Source organism: Chroicocephalus ridibundus, chromosome 1, assembly GCF_963924245.1.
Source record: "Chroicocephalus ridibundus chromosome 1, bChrRid1.1, whole genome shotgun sequence".
Classification (NCBI taxonomy): Eukaryota; Metazoa; Chordata; class Aves; order Charadriiformes; family Laridae; genus Chroicocephalus; species Chroicocephalus ridibundus.
This window is the reverse complement of record NC_086284.1, coordinates 176,798,374-176,818,433: the sequence shown is the minus strand read 5'-3', so window position 1 is coordinate 176,818,433 and position 20,060 is coordinate 176,798,374. Positions and strand designations below refer to the sequence as shown.

General features: G+C 37.8%; 1 protein-coding gene across 1 annotated transcript in view; it reads left to right on the top strand.

Moving 5' to 3' along the window:
* OTOGL (otogelin like) overlaps window positions 1-20,060 on the top strand; it is a 94,922-nt gene that overhangs the window by 64,707 nt on the left and 10,155 nt on the right. Inside the window, exons 36-54 of the mRNA XM_063323979.1 lie at window positions 779-1,039; window positions 2,141-2,263; window positions 2,735-3,606; window positions 4,259-4,436; window positions 5,309-5,451; window positions 6,771-6,794; window positions 6,924-7,016; window positions 7,698-7,887; window positions 10,141-10,355; window positions 13,099-13,240; window positions 13,582-13,767; window positions 14,261-14,473; window positions 15,389-15,493; window positions 15,805-15,912; window positions 16,254-16,355; window positions 17,392-17,496; window positions 17,585-17,625; window positions 18,616-18,679; window positions 19,654-19,832. Coding sequence (XP_063180049.1) covers window positions 779-1,039; window positions 2,141-2,263; window positions 2,735-3,606; window positions 4,259-4,436; window positions 5,309-5,451; window positions 6,771-6,794; window positions 6,924-7,016; window positions 7,698-7,887; window positions 10,141-10,355; window positions 13,099-13,240; window positions 13,582-13,767; window positions 14,261-14,473; window positions 15,389-15,493; window positions 15,805-15,912; window positions 16,254-16,355; window positions 17,392-17,496; window positions 17,585-17,625; window positions 18,616-18,679; window positions 19,654-19,832 — 3,344 coding nt within the window. The remainder of the gene's footprint in view (window positions 1-778; window positions 1,040-2,140; window positions 2,264-2,734; window positions 3,607-4,258; window positions 4,437-5,308; window positions 5,452-6,770; window positions 6,795-6,923; window positions 7,017-7,697; window positions 7,888-10,140; window positions 10,356-13,098; window positions 13,241-13,581; window positions 13,768-14,260; window positions 14,474-15,388; window positions 15,494-15,804; window positions 15,913-16,253; window positions 16,356-17,391; window positions 17,497-17,584; window positions 17,626-18,615; window positions 18,680-19,653; window positions 19,833-20,060) is intronic.

Here is a 20,060-nt window from a genome sequence, read left to right as displayed (position 1 = left end):
AAAATACATGTCTTACATCTAAACAAGCCATATCTAAAGTTGAATTCTTTCTTTTCTCTAATACTGTGTTAAATTTAACCTTTTGTGGTGGTGTTATATCCATCACAATTATATTTGATCATATACTGCTAATATATCATATGTATATAATGGAAAGATCCCAAATGGAAGAAATATTGCTCTAGCGGAAAGTTCAGACTTTTCAGTTGACGAGCCAACACTAACAGTGCATCATTTCATAACTTATGGTGTGTGAAGTTACCACATTATTTGCTTATTTTGGGGATACAGTAGTCTTTTAACATTAAAATTACATTTTAATACTGTCTCTCATTCTATTTTACAAGTTTTGAATTAAATACATTATGTTTGATATTTGCTAGTACAAAGTTATCTCATACAGTATACTACCTTCCAAAGATACAAAAGAAGATAACATATTCTATAATGTATTTATTCCAAATATTTTACTATTTTGGATTTACTGAATTTACCATGGAATTCCCTTGTTGCTTCAAAACTGTTCTGCACAAACAAGGTTTTCACTACTAATAAATAATTAGCTACTCCATTTGCAAAGAAAATTGGAACACTTCTTGAGTCAGCTGAGTTCCTCGAAGTCATCAGGCAACCTGGAACCATTGGCAAGTTATCTTCTCAGCAAAATGATGCTCTGATTTTCTAATATTTAAATGGGACTTGAGTAGAAATAGATGTTGCTATTTTTGCTTTACCAATAATCCATAAAAGACAGTGAAATATGCATTTTTCCTTTTAGGCATACCTGTGACTCCTCCAGAATCAGCAACTGGAACAAAACCTTCACTGTTAATCCCTCACACGGGTGCTACCACAGAGAGAATTCCTCGTACACCTCCTTTATTTGTTACTTCAGGGACTGAGTCAATACATACCGGTGTGACAGCCAAAATAACCATGAAGGAAAACACAACTTTAAGGGGAATGAATATGTCAGCACAGTCTATTACGGACTTTTACTCATTGGAAGCAGCCACCTATTCAACATTCTCATTACCAAGTACAGTGAAGCCTTCTGATGTACTTCACAGCACAGCCAGCCCTACTGTCCTTTCCAAACTCATCTCTTCAACAGATTTTCCAACTGTTCTTCAAGCCTCAGCAGTCACATCACATACTGTCAGTTCTACTGCATCTATTTCTTTACCTGTTACAATAGCGACTCCAACAACCCTGCTCAGTGCAAGTCCTATTCCAACACGTTCTGTGTTATTAACACCCACTTCCCTAATGGTAGTTCCATTTCCACTTGAAACATCAATCACTCAGCTAGGAACTGTTCCCCCTACCTCAGCATTAACAACTTTAACGTCTAAGCCGTCTTTTGCCACTTCTGAGCTGCCTGCAGGGATGGGGAAGAGTAGGAGTCCTTCAGTAAGTCATTCTAAGGGAGCAGCAGTATCGTCTGAAGCGTCTTTGTCTGCTTTGCTAGCTGGCAGAGCAACTTCCACAAGACCTGTATTTCTTCTAGGTTCATGGTTGTCACTAAACACATCTGCTTCTCCTGTACCTACTTTGTCCGTTAGAACTAGGCCTGGCATTGGTCAAATTGCAGTTTACCCGACAGCCATTTCTGCACTGACCTCATCTGCTCCTCAAATTCCCATGACTACTAGATTTGCTAGCTTTGAGACAAGTTTTCCTCAATTAAACACAGCTTCATATTTTGCAACAGCAAAACCCTTGTCTAAAACTTCTCTGATATTTTTAAATGCAAATTCTTTAGCTAGTTTTTCTCCAAAGATATTTTTATCTTCAATGGAAATTTCAGTGACTGTTCCCAAGCAGACATCTCCATTAATAAAACGCAGTATTTCTGCTGTTTTGCCCATAATGACTGCATCTTCACCTCAAGTTGTTTCTCACATCCCTATAAACACTTCTTCAAGTCCTCCTGTAACACGCACACTACCAGTGCATTCTCTGATTACCTCCTTGAAGCCCAAAGTTATGGCGGATGTCACTGTTGCCTCCAAAAGTCTTTATAAAATACCTTCCACTGCTTCCACTCTTCTAGTCAATCCAGCGATCTCTGATATTCTTATGGCAAATAAAGCCTCAACAGAAAATAAATACATAATGCACACTGATTCCTCTCCAGTGTCATCCATTCCTAAAAAGCCAAAGGAATCCATTAGATCTACAGTCTTCCCCCTTAGGACATCAGTATTACCTTTAAATGCTACATTAATAACCACTTCAGAAATTACAGAGTACCCAAGCAGTTCACATACAGAATTGAAAACTGACCCTGTGGCATGAAGTTCAGGCACTTTCATTCCTAAAGATCCTTCTCTTACAAAGTCATCATCTTTATTTACAATCTTGTTATCAACATCGGTACCATCTTATGTGACATCTGATACTACAAGTTCTTCATTGAGTCCCATAGTCAGTACGACATCATCATTAACACAAAATATAACTGCTACCCAATCACCAATTTCATCTCTAGATACACAAGGAACCTCAAAAAGTCCAGTCATAGACTTTGCAGCTTCTTTGGTAAATTTTTCTACATTCACTTTAAACATAAGCCCTTCTACCAGACTTTCAACAGCACTAAAAACATCCATTATAATGCCCTCTTCACTAACACCTACAACTCCCAAAACCACTTTAGAAAACCAGTCTAGTAAGGTCTCTGTGTCTTCACCTCCTCCTAAGACCACTCGTATCTCTACTGTTTCTCTAGGAAGTTCTTCAGTAAGTTCTTCAGAAGAAGATGGAACAATATCAGCCATATCAGCTGGAATCATCACTCGATCCACTACACCAATGGTCATGAAAACAACAATGAAAGCTACATCTTTAAAAGCACCTTATATTTTTGCAAAAATACCAGCTAGCTCTTCAGCCAGTCTATTAGTTGCTTCTGGCACTACTGTAGCCTCTGGGATTACTACAAAAACCACTGATTCTTTTGTTGCTGATTTGGAATTTTACAGGGCTTCAGCTTCAACTCCTACCGCCATAGAAACACCCATGCATGTGTCACACAAGTCTTTATTTACATCTGCAGTGACTCAAGCTTCACAGATCACTAAAGAAACTCCAAAAATTACGATCATTAAAACAACTGGTGCTACAAGTCCGTTATCACAGATGAAGAGCACCTCATTTACAGCTTCAGAAGCAACCTCATTTGAAAGAACTGCAGATATTTTAGAAAGTGGTCAGACTTCAGATGAGCAAAGAAATGTTACCAAGACAAAGTCAACCACAACCGAGAAATCTTCCCTGCCTTATTTGACAGTATCGGCAGTTCAGATGTCGCCTTTTTCAAGAAATACAACCTCAGCAAAAAACCTCTCTTTTTCTGGAGTCCTGGGTGTAATAATGTCTGATTGGTCGAAAATCCCAACGCAGAAAACCATTAAACCTTATTTTGGTTTAACAAAGCCCACAGAGCTGCAGACCAGTGGTGGAATGGCTCTGCCTTCCTCTTCAGAGCCTGTGGAAACACAAACTTCTCTGGCAAGCACAGAAACAATGACAGCTACAGCTGACAAGGCTTCCTTTGGTACAATGATGCATACGCTGATGTCTACATCTTCCCAATGTGTGGTATGATCAGTTTTACTTGCCCCTATGTGTTAAAATATATATTGCTTTTCAGCCCATTCTGTTTCACTATGTATGTAATACCGGTGATTTTAAATATCTCCCATTTTTGTTTTTATTTGTATATTTTAAAATACTCAATTATTATTAGAGGATTGTTGTATTTCTGCTCTTATTGCTCTGGAATAAAATGGCTTTTGAAGCTATGTGCTGATTCTAGACAGTGAAATCTATTTCTGAGATGCAGAAAAAGCCATAATCCATGGAATTTTGGGGTTTCTGCATAATCTTACCCTGTCTTTCTTTTTTGCATTTGTTTCTTTGTCATAGGGTTTAAAATGATGGGAATGCACGATTCTGTACTTCTTAAAATGCTTCAGATTATTACTGAATACAATATGTAGCCTGAATGTATAAAGCTTTACACAGAGTATTCCACCAAAGCCAGGTGGAACAGGAAGGATGTGGGTGAATGGATGTGCATCATTGTCAACTGTTACAACCACCCAAAAGCAATTAATTCCAAAATAACTGATGAGGGGTCACATATATATGCTGATTCTCTCAGAGCAGAGTGATGAACAAATGATTGCTTGGACTTCATAAGGGCAATGAATGTAAAGTTGATTCTGGTTGTTTTTTCCTTATATGATAGCCAAGATACCTTGAACCTGTCGACAAATGTAGCCAGTATGTATGTGTTAATACGGGTTGGATGTTATACAACCTTTCAAGGAACTGCCCTAAGGATGTGCAGAAGCCAGACTGTGGTTTTCGAGGAATGCCAGTTCAAGTTAACACTGATAGTTGTTGCCCAGAATGGGAATGTCCCTGTAAGTCACTGTTTTATTTTTAAATACAACATAGATCTGTAAATTTCAAGTAATAAATTAAGGGTTTATTATAGTGGAAATATGAGGTTGAATACTGGAATGAATTTAAAAGAGCTGTTCATCAGCAAACCAGAATGAAATATAGTGAATGTCTTTGAATTAACATTCATGAGAGTAAAACTACTTTGTTTTGAATGAAAACGGTGAAATGAAATCTGCAACATGAATATCAATATTTTCGAGCTGAGACTTTTCAGATTTTATATCAGTAGAAATGTTGAGATTTCAACATTTTGTGAAAAAAACAAATTAAATACTGGCATATTCTGAAAGGCAGAACCCCCAAATTTCAGTTAACTCTAACTGCAGTTTTTAGTTATATTTAGAAACTTCAGAAACTGGCAGATCACTGTCTGCCAATGGAACAAAAAGGCCAAAGAAAAGTCGTATTAAAAACCCTGCAGCATTACTGAAACAAATATCGCACTTTTAAGTATTTGTCTCAAGACAGGAGAGATCAGTCTCTTGTTATCAGTATCTCAAAAGTATGTATATTTTAATGCATATATTTTATCTGACAATGTACAGATTCATTGACGTTGCCCATAAAAAGTTCATTTAAGTAAAAATTTTCAACAATTTACAATTTCTCCCCTACCCTGGATGCGTAGCAGTAGGTCAAGGTATTTCCACTGCGTAACATAAAATACTTGTTTCTGCTTACGGCTCGGTATGCTGTCTGCAGAACAAGGACATCAATATACATATGAGCATATGTCATATGAAAGCAAATATTGCTAAAACTGAAAGTTTTTAGAAATGCCTTGTAGTTGATTTTGTGGTAACCTCATTAAATGACAGTTATTTTTTAGGTCAATGTTCTGTACTGTCTGAACTGAGTGTGATTACATTTGACGGAAACAACATAGCCCTCTGTAATATGGCTTCCTACATTTTAGTCAAGTTACCAGGGGAAATTATTGTTGCTCATATTGAAAAATGTCCTGCTAATCAGGTAAGATACTTGCATTTCCACAATAATTGTAATTGTTTCTTGAATTTTTGTGTCATAGGTATGAAATTCTGCAAAAAATTATCACTTAAAACTTTCAGATAAAAGCCGTATCCATTGAAAAATGGCAAGTTATTGAATTTTCAAGGAGCATGCTTTATCATGCTGTCTAGATAACCAAATTTTATCTCAGGTTAAATAGTAATTGTTGTATTATGTTATAAGAAAATTCAAATATAGGTTCCTTTTAAACTATCAGGGGTGACATAACTTCAGGCTCTCCACCCACAAATCTTCTTAAGGCCCTGAATTTATACTTTACAATGTGGTAAAAATATTAAATATTTTGAATAGTCACAAAAATCTTCTGTGGTTATTTTAGGAAGGTTTTAATGATTTGGGGGTTAGTGTGACGAGTTGTTCTTTGTAGTTGTCTAATTGTCTGCATTGCCTATGGAGGGGATCCAGCCACTTTGTTTTTAGACTGCCATTTTAGGTCAGGTCAGCCTCATCCTTAGAGTCTGTACATACATTTCCTTTGCATTGTCCATAGTCCTAATTTATGCAACCCTTGAATGACTGGCTTGTATTTTGTGGATAAACAAGTTCCTGATGAGGAACTTCATCAAGCTTCTTTCCTTCCCATCTCTATTTGGTCTGTTATCTAACCTCACTGGGGCAACTGTACATTTGATTTTCAAGTCCCAAGTCTTACACTGTTTTAGAGGTTTTCTTTTAAATTGCTCTCTTCACTGTTCTTGGTTGCAGTCTAAAGGTATGAAGGCAGCTTGCATAGGCAGATGAGCTTTAGAAGTCTGTAGCTGTAGTTCCTTAAGAAATACTTTTTGAAAGGGCTTTGCAGCATATGTTGATTCTCGTGAAGCTAGTAATGAATTGCTCTCAATGTTAAAGCTGTTTAGTTAAAAGCCAGCTGAAGTATGATATATAGAACTGCAACCTTGTGCAGAAAGATACCTTGGTAAAATAGGAGTTTTATCCAAGTTAGGGCAGGGGATTTTATTGGCTTGACCATTGTATTTCTATGTATTTTTAATTCAACTTGTTCAGGTCACAGTGCTATCTTTTCTGTATTATTTTCCACATAAACCCCTTTGATTTAAATCTTTAACAAGTAAATCAAGTTTCTAAAAATAGTTCATACAAAGGTACATTACGTTGGCTGGGAAATGTGTATGTTTCATTATTTATAAGGGATATATTAAATTAGTTTAATTATGAAGCTGGTTGTAGAAGAACTTTGATATTTTTGCCAAATACGAATGCTACTGATTATCGTTCTAATCTATTTTAATGTTTTCCAGAGTGCAAATTCAATAAGAAAACTAGTGAGTACTTTTTTCATTTACTAATTATAAAATATATTACTATCGCACATATTGAAAAATTCCCTATAGCATTGGTACAGAATTAGAAAAACAGTAGTAACTAAACTTGTTTGTCACTTTTCTTTCAAGGTTCCCCCTGCAAGCACTTCAGGGCTCTGTTTTAAGAAATTAAATGTAACAACACGCACATATAAATTACTTATCAATCGTTTAGCAAGAAAAGTAAGTATACATCACCAGTATATAGCATGTGTACACTTAAAAGATATCTGGAGAGCTATTCTGTTGTAGAATGCAATAGATCTGATTTATAATGAATGTACTGCAGGATTAGGATTACTTTTGCGGTTCAGGTGCCCAGTAATTCATGGTATGCTGGAAGCAAAAAAGATAGATTTCTGATGCCGTGCTTCATTTATATGTCATTTATCCAAAATGAACTTGAAAGTTCTTTTGAGACTTTAAAGAAGCTGCAAAAGGCATTTATGCTTGAGACTGTATTTCCAGAAAACCTTGAACTGGACAGAAATGTTCCAAGAAATGATAAATACTTAATCTCCCTTTCCTGCTAGTCAATAACCAGTCAGAACAGATAACTTTAAATAATTGGGATGAAGATTGTTTTTTTTGTTTTGTTTTGTTTTATCATACGATATGTAAAAAATAAGCTTTATAGCTTCCTTAATTAGAAAATATTTTCATATAATTATTTTTTTCTCCTATCTACTTTGTTTGCAGTTATAGGAAATGGCACTGATGGGAAGTTTTGTGATTTAAGCACTGTGACTGTTATTATATGTGGCAGAGGCTGTAAAAAATATGTTTTGCTATAAAATACAAAGACATATAAAACACATCTTCACAATCTGGTCTTATCCCTAAAATCTATTTGGTTTATTTTAGGTAGTAGTGGATTCTGTAATTCAATCATTACCATTTTCAAAAGAAGGACTGAGTATTCAGGATACTGGTGCAATGTATGTCGTTAATACCCCAGCTGGTATTAGCATCAAGTGGGCTCATGTTACAGGCATCATAGATATACAGTATGGATTACACTCTAACACATCCATGAAGACAGAAGGACTTTGTGGTAAGGCAATGTTTTTCTTATATAATAATTTCCCATTCAAAATTTACACCTCCCTTTTGTGTCTGTGACCTGCTGTCCCTATAGCTCTCCTTGTGACTCCCATTAACTACACTGACAAGCCCATTTGAGGTGGGCTTGTGAAATTATATTAATTCATAATAATAAATCAATAATGTTGTTTCAAAGAACTGCTTGCTAATAAAGTAGTTCTCAGAGCAAGTAAGGATCAGTACCTTGTATCTAATTACCTGTAAAAAATTTACTCTATCAGCCTGTGTTTAAAAATATTGTTGAAGTCAAGTAAAGAAAAGGGTGAAATTTTCAATGCAGAAGTGGCTGCTGAAGAATTTCATGTAGTGACAGTATATTTCAGTGATTATGGGAGCAAAGAATAACTGTGAGATGTTAGCAGTGGCAGCTTATCACTATGCAAATACCAACAAAAGGTGTATCTTGGGAAGGGTCCAAGTCCCCTGAGAATCCAAATTCAGACCTCTTTAAGGTTGTATCCAAGGTTCAAAACTGTGCTGAGGTGTCTCAGACAATGACAGTAAATTTGGCATGTTTCAGGCTTCCTTGGTAGCCTTTTTATAACTCTGCCAGCATGAATTATACGGAAAAGTGTAAGAAGGTATTTTAGAGTCATAAATGTTAATTTTCTTGTGCATTGTAATTTTACATAATCTACCCCATATTGAACAGGAAAATTAACTTTTCATAGTCTTTTAAACTGCTTTTAGTTTTAAAAGCAAACAAAACAATTCCGATATGGTTTAAATACACATATAATCAAATTAAGTTTTTAAAATCAATTGCTATATTCTGCTTGAACAAAAGGAAAGTTCTCCTAGATCTAGTGATAGAAGGTGAATGCTGGCCCTGGCACATACTGCAACTTTTTCCCAGTATGATGCCATCTTGTCCGTGCATGCTGAAAAAGATGGGGATGAGATGAGGTCAAATATAGGAAGGATTATAGAATAGTTACTCTTTGTGCCAGGAAAAGACAGAAAGAGGAAGACTATGAAGACAAATCCAACCTCTGCTCTGAAGTGTTGTTCTACCTGATACTTTGCAGTAAAGTCTGAAGCCTCCTTTATTGCTTCTTTCCTGTTTCTGCTGTTTGTTCCTGTCTGGGATTCTCCTGTCCTCTCTGTCTCATACTGAAAAAATTGTGGGACTATGCGGTAAACTGGCTTTATTTTTAAAGCTGTATTGATTCTGCAATTCTGTAGTACGGCCTTACAAATTCTAATGCCAGCACAGTTTGTGGGATGGCATTAGGACAGCAGCAAGGAGCAGAAGTGTTAAGAATACTGGAAAGCCATGCTACTGTCAAATGCTTCTTATCATGCAAATACCATCTTCTGTGTTCCTCCGTGCTGTTGGAGAGAATAAGAGCCTGTCACGCCAGGCTAGCCCGGTTCTACCAAGGGACCCGGGAGAGCATCAGGATGCAGGGCTGGAAGCACGAAGGCAAGGACTTAGGTTGTGGTAAGCAATGCAGAAGGAAAGAGGAAAAAAGGATATAGGAACTTTGGCTCATCAGTCCATGAGCTGTAAAAAGCTATTATGAAGATTAAACTTTTGGCATTAATGACTTGTTATGTGCTATAGGAAGTATATGTTTTCATTGATGAATTAACTGAATACACACAATAATGAACTCAGGTAGCCAACGGATGTCAGGGGTTTGAGTGGGGTGGGTTTTTTGGTGGTTTTGTATTAATAAATTGAGTGAGAAAAATATTTTCCCTGGAGAAAGCAATTTGTTCATCAAAAGATTCCTTTCATAATTTGTTGCATTTAGAATGTTCAATTAAGTTTCAATACAGTGTCAAAACATCAACGACATGCAGTTAATTTGAAAGCCATCTACATTTACTCCCATGGAGCTGATTGCTATTCAGGAAAATGAGATCAGAATCTGATGACATGTCAGTGAATTTGCTGCACTCAACGGCACATTTTGGTAGCAGTTTTTCTCAAAAGTTAATTAATTTTTGTGAAAAGTATTACTCGTATTGCATGGTCTGCTTGTTTTGCTAAGCCATTGAGCTGACAACTAAAGTAACAAGTAGAAAGTTGGAACGACAGTGGACATACAGCTGCTTTCATTTATAAATTCAGATGACTAAGTCTCATAGGTGACTGATGCAAGGTTAATCTTACCTTATCGAGTGCATTTTCCTTTCCCAAAGGAAGTAATATGGCATGTTTTTTCATGCTTTAAACATGATTTTCTGTCTCCAGGGGTGTGTAATGGAGATCCTACTGATGACCTGAAAATGCAAAACAGGACCATAATTACAAATATGGAGGAAATTGAAGTGTTCATTAAGAGCTGGGAAATTGGGAAATCGCTTGATGTGACAACCAGGAGGCCAGTAAGAAACTGTACTGAAGACAACTGCACATACTGTATGGAACTGTTAAACAGAAGTGTTTTCATCCCTTGTCACAAGAAAGTGAGTATGAAGATCAGAGAAATTCCAGGTGCAAATTAAATAAAAGATGTATAGTTAAGAAAAGAGTGAGAGAGATATGCACATTTTTAATGTTTTAGTTATTTTCACGAGTTGACAACTAGATGGGTGGCTTTAATACCCCTGTCATGTTGACTTTAATACTTTCATCATAGTGTCCATTGTAAACACACATCGATATGGTTCCCTATGCTATTATGTTGTTTCTCAAATTATTGAGCGGGCAAAGCTCAAAGGAGAGACATCAAATCATCATCTCAACACAAAAGCATTCCAACAGAGTTATTTTTTAATAAATGCTTTACATGGGTCACTAGAACATAAAGTCTCATGCTTCTGCTGCATACAACAGCAGCTCACGCAAGCTGAGACTGATTGGACTAAATAAATTTCCAGTTAAACAAACGTTGATATAGTTACTATTGCACTGACAATTTGGTAGCATTTATTACAGAAATCATAATGTGTTTCTGGACACTGTACCTACCCATGGGAACATAGCTGTAGCACGCAGACACCGCTAGAGGTAGGTAGTGCAGCACAGCTGCTTCTCAGAAGGGGAAATGAGGAAGCCCCAAGTTTCTGAGGTCTGACTTACGTTGCCCGCTTAATTAGAAATAAAAAGGATTAATTACTCGAGTGGACCTTTCTTTCTCAGAGATAGATGTGTCCAGATTCCTGATCCACTTCTTGCTGTTCTGCCTTTCCACCCTTGGTTTACACTGTGTTACTCTGATTTTCATCACAGACAAATGCTGTTAAACATATTGCAGACAGCTGAGCCCCGCCCTTCAAACTCCCAAGACCTCTCCTCACTTTCCTCAGGTAGAAAAAAATGCAAGTTCTGAAAGGAGGGGGTTAAAGAGATTTTTTATTTTTTAAAAAAAGATTAATAGATATTTGCCATAGAAACTTAATGGGAGGGAGCAGTGGTAAGCAGTCCGGAATCAAGAAGGGAGAGTAGCACCAGTGGGTAGCAGGATGCTTTTCATAATTGTTTTAACATATATAATTTAAAAATAATTAAAGGGAAATGCAGCACAAAGGAATTCCAGCCACTCCAGCAAGTAAGTCAACTTCATCGGGGGCCCAACTTAAATGCCTCTATGAAAACGCAGGTTGCATGTGGAATAAACAAGAAGAATTAGAGACATGTGCATGCCTGCAGGGCTATGCCGCTCAGGGAGAGGTGGTTGCATGGCTCCTATGACTGGACTGTTGGAATGGAAGGATACAGGCTCTTTAGGAAGGGCAGTCAGGGGAGACTAGGAGGGGGTGTCGCCCTCCACATCAATGAGCATCTGGAGTGCATGGAGCTCTGCCTGGGGATGGATGAGGAGCTGACCGAGAGCTTATGGGGCAGGCTTAAAGGGAGGGCAGGGACATTACAGTGTGGATCTGCTACAGGCCACTCAACCAGAAGACCTAGCAAATGAGCCCCTCTATAGACATATAGGAGCAGCCTCACGTTCACAAGCTCTGGTCCTCATGGAGAACTTAAACCACCCCAGTATCTTCTGGAGGGACAACACAGCAGGACATAAGCAATCCAGGAGGTTCTTCTATGACAGGGTTACAGTGCTGGTGGATAAGGGAAGAGCAACTGATATCATCTACCTGGACTCGCACAAAGTATTTGATACTGTCCCACATGACATCCTCGTCTCTAAATTGGAGAAACATAGATTTGGCAGGTGGACCACTCACTGGATAAGGAATTGGCTGGATGGTTGCACTCAAAGAATTGTGGTCAATGGCTTGATGTCCAAGTGGAGACCAGTGACGAGTGGCATTCCTCGGGGGTCAGTATGGGGACCAGTGCTGTTCAACATCTTTGTCAGCAACATGGACAGTGGGATTGAGTGCACCCTCAGTGAGTTTGGCGATGACACCAAGGTGCGTGGTGTCGTTGACATGCTGGAGAGAAGGGATGCCATCCAGAGGGACCTGGACAGGCTTGAGAGGTGGGCCTGTGCAAACCTCATGAAGTTCAACAAGGCCAAATGGAAGGTCGTGCGCCTGTGTCAGGGCAATCCCAAACACAAACACAAGCTGAACATATACCCGATGGTGGCAGAGCCAGAGCAGATGGAGTGTATTGTGTGCTCCAAAGGCATGAAGCAGTGGACAAGGATATGTAACAGACTCATCTGTGTAATGAAATTTATGGCAGAAGTGATCAAATACTTGAAGATTTGCTGTGGCCATAGGGAGAGCTGGGCTGCAACACAGTAGTGAACAGACAGAATAAAACAAAATCTGACTTCTTCTGCCTTCTTATAAGCAAATAAACCCAACAGAAATAAGATAGGTTGGACTACCTGCATTTAGACCCAGTAACATAGGCTATCGGGTCCTATAGACACAGAAACAGAGCACTCAGTAATCATTTGTTCACATCAGGACTTTATGGAAGGTACAGCAGCAATGTTTAGCTTTGATTGAGATTGTTGACTTTCAGCTGACAGGGCTATACTGCAAAAGCTCTTGTAAGTAGTGTGGCAATCTCATTAGGACTGTGTTCTGTGCCTACTAATGAGCATAAAAAATTCTGGCATTTTAAGTTTTGCAGAATGAGTGTTCTGAAAAAAATGGTATTTTTTACTTCAGACACTGCTTGTGATTTTTTTTTCCCTTGCTCATGTATTATTTCTGTAATTAATGATTTTTTTTAATTACAGAAAGCTCTTTTACATGTTAATTCTCAATTACAATATGTTCCTAGGTGTCACCACAGGAGTTTTGTGAGAAGATGTGGATCAACAGTACTTATTTTTGGAATTATGAGTGTGACGCACTTTCTGCCTATGTGGCTTTATGCAACAAGCACAACATCTGCATTAAATGGAGGACACCCGATTACTGCTGTAAGCAGATAGCCATTTTCTATACCCCAATGTGGCTTTACACTGCTGCAGTGTTTAGTGATGAGTTAAAAATATATTTCTTTCTGCTGTTATTGGAAGCACTATCTCATTCTATCACAGCATTAGTAAATCAGGGTACAAGTTCTTAAGATGTGTTGTTTTAGTCAAAGTGTCACGAATCAGCTTTAATCTTGATTGAATGAGTTTCTTACCTAAAGTACTGTTAAAAACAGAAATGCATACTTTCTGTGATACACTCACTTGTTCTTACTACCTGTTTATCCAATGAAATGCTGGAAGAATAACAGCAGCACTCAATGTCCTATTTTTATGACTTGCAGCATTGAGTTGTCCTGAGGGCAAGGAATACCAGCCTTGTGTGCAACCCTGTGAAGCCAAGACATGCTTGAATAAATGGTTCTATGAAGATTCTCCCTGTTCCTATTTGAGGGAAGACTGCGTGTGTAAAAATGGCACTATTCTGCACAGAACAGACTCTGACCTCTGTATACCAGAAGAAAAATGCAGTAAGTGCAGCAGGACAGAGTGCTTTTGCTGATATGCTAATACTAACCTCAACTCAGTGGACGTGATGTTTAAGTTCTGTGTCAGTCCTCAGTAAGTGTGAATCTGGTACAGGTCCCTTCAACAAAGCCTAGCTTTAGCTCAAGCTGCAGCAGTTTGTGCTTTCAGTTCACTTGGATTCAAGACCCAGTGCTGCTGTACTTCTGTTGGGGAAAAATGATGGTCATTCTTCCATAGCTCCCAGGCTGTCTTTCCTTGACTACTCAGGAAGGAATAGCACGGGCAGGTTCTTTCCCTTGCATTCAGTATTTATTTTCACTTATAGCAAAGCATTTGTTCATTTGGGGTTTTTAAGGTCATGATTTTTTCTTGGATTCCTTGATCATAATACTCCACAGTGCTCTATTTTTTGCAATAATTTTATGCAATTCATAGTTGCTTGTAGGAAATCTGCACTCTCTGCTTGTTGAAGGGATATAATGTTCTTTCTCTCAGCATGTACAGATAACAATGGACAACCCCGGTCTTCTGGTGAGATCTGGAATGGGTCCATGAGAGGCTGTTGCATGTATAACTGTTTAGCAAATGGAAGTGTTGTTGCTGTAGAACCTGAATGCATTGAGGATCCACCACCAGTCTGTGAAAGAGAAGGGGAAGTTATTGTCCACGTCATCGAAGAACGAGCTTGCTGTCCGAAGAAAGTCTGTGGTATGTATCACATCTTTTTCAGTAACAGAAGTATCAGGAAAGTGCTTGACATTCACTGGTAGATGACCATCATTAGACAGGGTTCCAGGTAACATTTTTCAGAAGTAATTTTTAGGTACTTGTGGCTGGTTGGGCCAGCAAAGCAGGCTTCTTTTCTTTGTAAGAACTGACTCATTGAAATATTATTTTTTTTCTTAGAAGGCCACTAGTGAAGCAAAACTTCTGTTAAAGATGAATTTTTAAGGTCTTAGGTGGAATTTCAAAAGAAATTCATAAATACTTGATGATAGAAGTACCTTGGTAATTGGGACGGTCATCAGAGCCTGTCCGGTTTTCTTATTTCTGTTTGCTTTGGTGTCATGAGCAGTATCCTCTGACCTACTGCTGTTTCCCAGAAGCAGTATTCTGTGAGCTGATCACTGAATACTAATATTCTGTCTAGCCATGGTTGTTAGAAAAAGGAATAAGCTTATTGCTCCTAAAATATTAAGCAAAAAATACTTGTTACTTCATAACATCTTCAAGGAAAACAAGAAGAAATGGTCCAGCTGATATGGCACTTTTGCTCATTAGTTACGTACCTGTAACCGACACTGTATTGTCAATTTGTTTAGGGAATATTTTCACTGGGACATTTTAGCTGACTTCATGTGTAGGAAGCAGAGCAAATAAACACCTGCTTTAAGAGGGATCTAACTGCGCTTGCACAATGCCACATGAACAGAGCTCTACCAGCCCTGGGTTGAGCTCGGAGGTCTACATGATGGTATGGAGTGCACTTTTAAGATGACTTGGGCTGCTCTTGGTTTGCGGATCTCTACACTAGATGGTATAAATATCTTGAGGTATAGCACTTGCACTTGTATCTGTTGAAATATGTCAAAAAATTATATGATTTTTTTTTCTATTCCACAGAATGTAACATGTCATTGTGTGACACCATTATTCCAACATGCAAACCCAATGAAAAATTAGTGGTAGGCTACCACCCCCTGTCCTGCTGTCCACAGTACCGATGTGGTAAGGAAAACATAAAAAAAATAGTTGCTGGGACATTTTCCACACTTGTAATATGTGCTGTAAGAAAATTTTCCTTACAAGTTATTTTGATTGTTATTAGAATGGGAAATTGTAAATAGCACCAGGCAACAATGTATTTTTTTCACACTCTCCAGTATTTTTTTGTGTTTACGTTTTGTGTGACTTTTGATTTACAGTCAATTTGGGGTGGTTTTTTTTCTTACTAAGGAGATGAAGAATACCTTTTCTTTATCTTTTTAGTATTGTTTCTGTGGCTGTTTTTAAAGTACTGTTTCTTTCATATCCTACAGAATGTGATCCTTCAGTTTGTTTCAATGCTTCCCAGCTGGACTGCAGAGAAGACCAATTTATTGTTGAAGCAAAACAGGAAGATCCCTGTTGTTTCTCTTACCTCTGTGGTAAGAAGCCACTAATATTTTTATGGAAAACTAAGAAATAGTTCAGCATTTACAAAAATAGTCTATAGTTCTAAACCTAGTAACTTAAGCCAGGAATTCTTGGAGAGGTCAGTGGGCTTCACACAGGTCAGGCTGACTGGAGTATGACTTATTCTTGGGTTTTTCAGACATTTAACTTTGTTACATTTTTATATTTGAATGTCAATCCATAAAAGCTCTGTTATCCAGGTAACGAACATAATACGACCTGCTATATAGTCTGTTAAATAGAATTCATATGTGCTAACTTTTTAGTATTTAAAATGTTGTAAATATCTGATTTTTATTTTTTTTTAATTTAGTTTGTGAATCCTGTATTGAGCCTGTTCCCTTGTGTAATGAAGGGGAAATTCTCACTGTAGACCTTAATACCATACATTACTGTTGTCCTCATTACTACTGCGGTGAGTGTAACTGTTGTCAGTTCCTTATGTTACCAAATTTAGTAAAAATTATATCCTTGGGGTAGAAATATACAATTGCTAATTGTATACAATACAATATTAAAACACTTGTAATAAACAGCTTACATGTTGCTGTTTTTCCCCTGTTGTACCATTCATTAATGTTTAGGCAGTTTCTTTGTACTTTTAGCTTTTGGAGGAAGGAGTAGGACAAGGGTTTTGAATAGTGCTGTGCTGACTGCTGTTCAAACAATGAGCAGCCAGAAGAAACATATTTGCAGTGTAAGGTAGTCACTTTGCTAGCCTGAAGTTGTGCTGTGTGTTCTTAACTAATGTCTATAAGCGTAACTGCTTAATTTAGATCAATGGAGTATTCCTGCAGTAACGCTTGTCCTATTACAGTCTTTGTGTAATTTCATTTAATTAAAATGTCTTCCAGTAAGTTTAGAGCGTTGTGATTTTTGCTTCAGGTTCCACATTTTGGTTTTTTCCTTTTCCTAGTACTTGCACCCAGCTGAAAGTTTCTGCAAAGCCTTTTGTCACTGTTTTTGCCAACTTCTAGCAGCTAGAAAGTTAGTATGTGGTCTTTTTTCAGAGTCCCAGTAAGCCTCCTCTGGCAAGACAGGCAAATATTCTCTTAGAGTCATCCCAGGAGGGCAGCTGCTCCTTGTTATCTTACAGAAATGTGCTTTACAACAAAGCTGAGGTGAAAAACAAAATATGTTTTTCCGAAAGCTGTGATTTTAGTTGTCTTTGGTACTGGTTATCAGCCTGAATCACTCTGAAGTAGGAAGAATATTAAATAATTGCTGTGTGGTGTTTTCTGAAAATTTAAACTTGTTCTAAGGCAACTAAAAGCACTTCTGAAAATCTTGGTTTATTTTTCAGTTCCAAATCTAATGGAGATGTTAAGAAACAGAACAAAAATTTATTAAAAATTTCATTATTTTTAGAATAGTTTATCAAGAGAAACATAAACTGGAAAATTCAAAGGAAATTTGAGTAAATTTTCATACCTGTCTTTTCTCCCATTTAGTTTGCGATGAAAATCTTTGTTCTGAGCCCCATATGAATTGCACAGATGACATGACACTTGTGAAGGAAAAAATACCTGGGCAGTGTTGTCCGGAATGGCACTGTGGTAATTATTGCTTTATTTCCTAGTCACTGCTGTAAACAAAAGCTAACAATTAGCTAACTGACTAATGTCTTTCTTGTTCTCTTCTCAGAATGTAGCTGTGAAAACACTACTATGCTGACCTGTAAATTGGTAAGCACTGTCCTTCATTTATTTTTATTAATAGCGTTCAGCCCTCTTACTCCTCCCTTTCCATGTGTTTCAATTAGTTGTAAAAGGTGATGAGGCTGAACAGGGACAGGCTGGGACTCTGCCTCCCAGGCCCCAGCTCAAGCATGTAATTCCATCAAGTGTCCGCACACTGCTATCAACTATTCCCTGGGGAAATTTCACTTCGTAGGTCTTAAGATAGCAAAAGAAGTAAAGCAACTGTACTATTATTCTGTTCAATGTTGACTCGAAATAATATGCTGGGAAGTTTTTCCACGTAAATCATTCCTATTTTTTTTAAATAATTAATAAGGGATGAACATTGTGATCATATGTATCATCTTGGGAAATGTGTTATTTTGTTAATCATTTATGCTTTTAATGAAAATGATTTAACGTTCTTGAATTCAGCTGATATGGAAATCAGAAATATTTTGCTCCTCACATACTTTCTCGTAATAGGGATTGTGATCTCGAAAATAATTATGAATGAATGTTCAAACTCCCATTACTAGCACTGTGACGGGGACACTTTCCCTATCAAATGCCTGTAGCTTGTCCTTCTCTTCCCCTTATGTGAAGACTGCGTAATGTGAAGTCTAAACAGGAGCTGCAAATTTGAATAGTTTTCACCTATCTTTTCGAAGAAAATTCATAGAAGGCAGGCTTTTGCTAATATATTTATTATTGAAATAACTTTGTATCTCAGGAAAAAATGCTGTTTAGCCACTCTGGTGTTCATATGCATTCCTAGAGAAAATGAAGTGCTTTCCTCCTGTTTAAAGAGATAAATACATTTACTAACTCTGAATGTGCTACTGTTTCTTGTGTACATTGCAATTTTTCTCATTTATGAAAACAGGGATGGAAGTGATGAAAGTGATATTTTACATTTTTAGAGAAAAACTATCTGTTTAGCACTACATATAATTGCACATGACTTTGAAAACTCTTTTCTCTTTTTCTACTAAGGGAGAAGTTAAAAAAATAGATAGTAGCATTTCCAGCGCTTGTGGATGCACTCACTACATTTGTGGTAACTTTCTCATATTCCTATCTGTTTTTTTTTTTAAAGTTTATATTAAAAAGGGCATGCAAAGAAAGCAGAAATAGGCCTATAATAACCTTCTCAAATGTAAACACTCTTTTATCTTGATTTTATGGGTGTCTACCTAGTGATGCAGTTATGGTCTCTTACTTGAATATAGTGCTTTCTCTACTAACCCATTCATTTTGTGGCTGTTCCAGCGGGGGCTGTAGGAGTGTTGTAGAACTGCCCGTGCTTTCAGAGTCAGGTATGGTCTCTCTGGTGAGAGGCAGATAGGAAGCAGGTTGAGAACCTTTGCTGAGTGTGAGCAGGGCGACTGCTCCTACTTCACTGTCAAGCACAAACGAGCTGACATCTCACACCAGAGCAACAGACCTGTCCAGCCAGCATGAGGGCAGGTGCCCAGCCTTAAGATCAGACCCTGCTCCCTTCCCTCACTCAGTCACCCCACGTAGACCGAATTTCAGCTGTACTGTGCATGGAGGTGCTTGAGGTATGCTGCAATCCTGATTGCTGCAGCCCAGGCTAAACTGCCCCCGGGAGCAAAGTACACACTTACAGCGCGGCTTGAGCATATTACTGTCCCACAGGTCATTGTAAACATACTGGTTTAGTTGACAGAAAGGCTACACGTTGTGATGTGCAGAGTAATTCAGATAGTGTACTTAGAACCATGTTGAATATTAGAACTCTTTAAAAAAATAAAAACAACAGTTTTTGGGGTTTTTTTTGCTTCCATAGTAGGAACACTGTCATGTTTAGGTAGTTTAGAATTTTGTAGCTGAATTATACCTTACCCCCTCCTTGTTTGGCAATTAAACCCACAGACCAATCAGGTCTGAAAGTTAGAAAACTTTTGCAGAGCATAGGACTTTGCCCTATTTTTGTCTTCAGTGATTCTGTTAATACGCTTGATGATTTTCTTTTTCCCCTCTGGTAACATCTATTTCTTTTGGTGTTAGAGAAGGATGATGTGTGTATCTTCCAAGAGGTGACAGTACTGAATCCTGGGCAGTCAGTGATTCAGTACTTGGATGGAGACCTTTGTTACACTGTACAGTGTTTACAAGAAAAAGATCAGAACACGGGATACAATGCCATGAATTTTACAATGGTGAACTGTTCCCAGCAATGTGAAGCTGTGAGTATTTTTAAAATACAGGAATGATGCAATTCATGAGCGCAACTACACAATTAGGATAGAAGTCAAAGAGAAGACTTTTGCTAGTCCTGTTTGCTCAGCAAGAACTCGAGGACTTAACAGTGATGAACTTAACAGTTATCTTGTGTATCTTGTGTCTCCAGGTTTATTTTGAGAGGCAATTTCTAGTAGCATACATAAACATATCCATCCATCCATCCATCCACC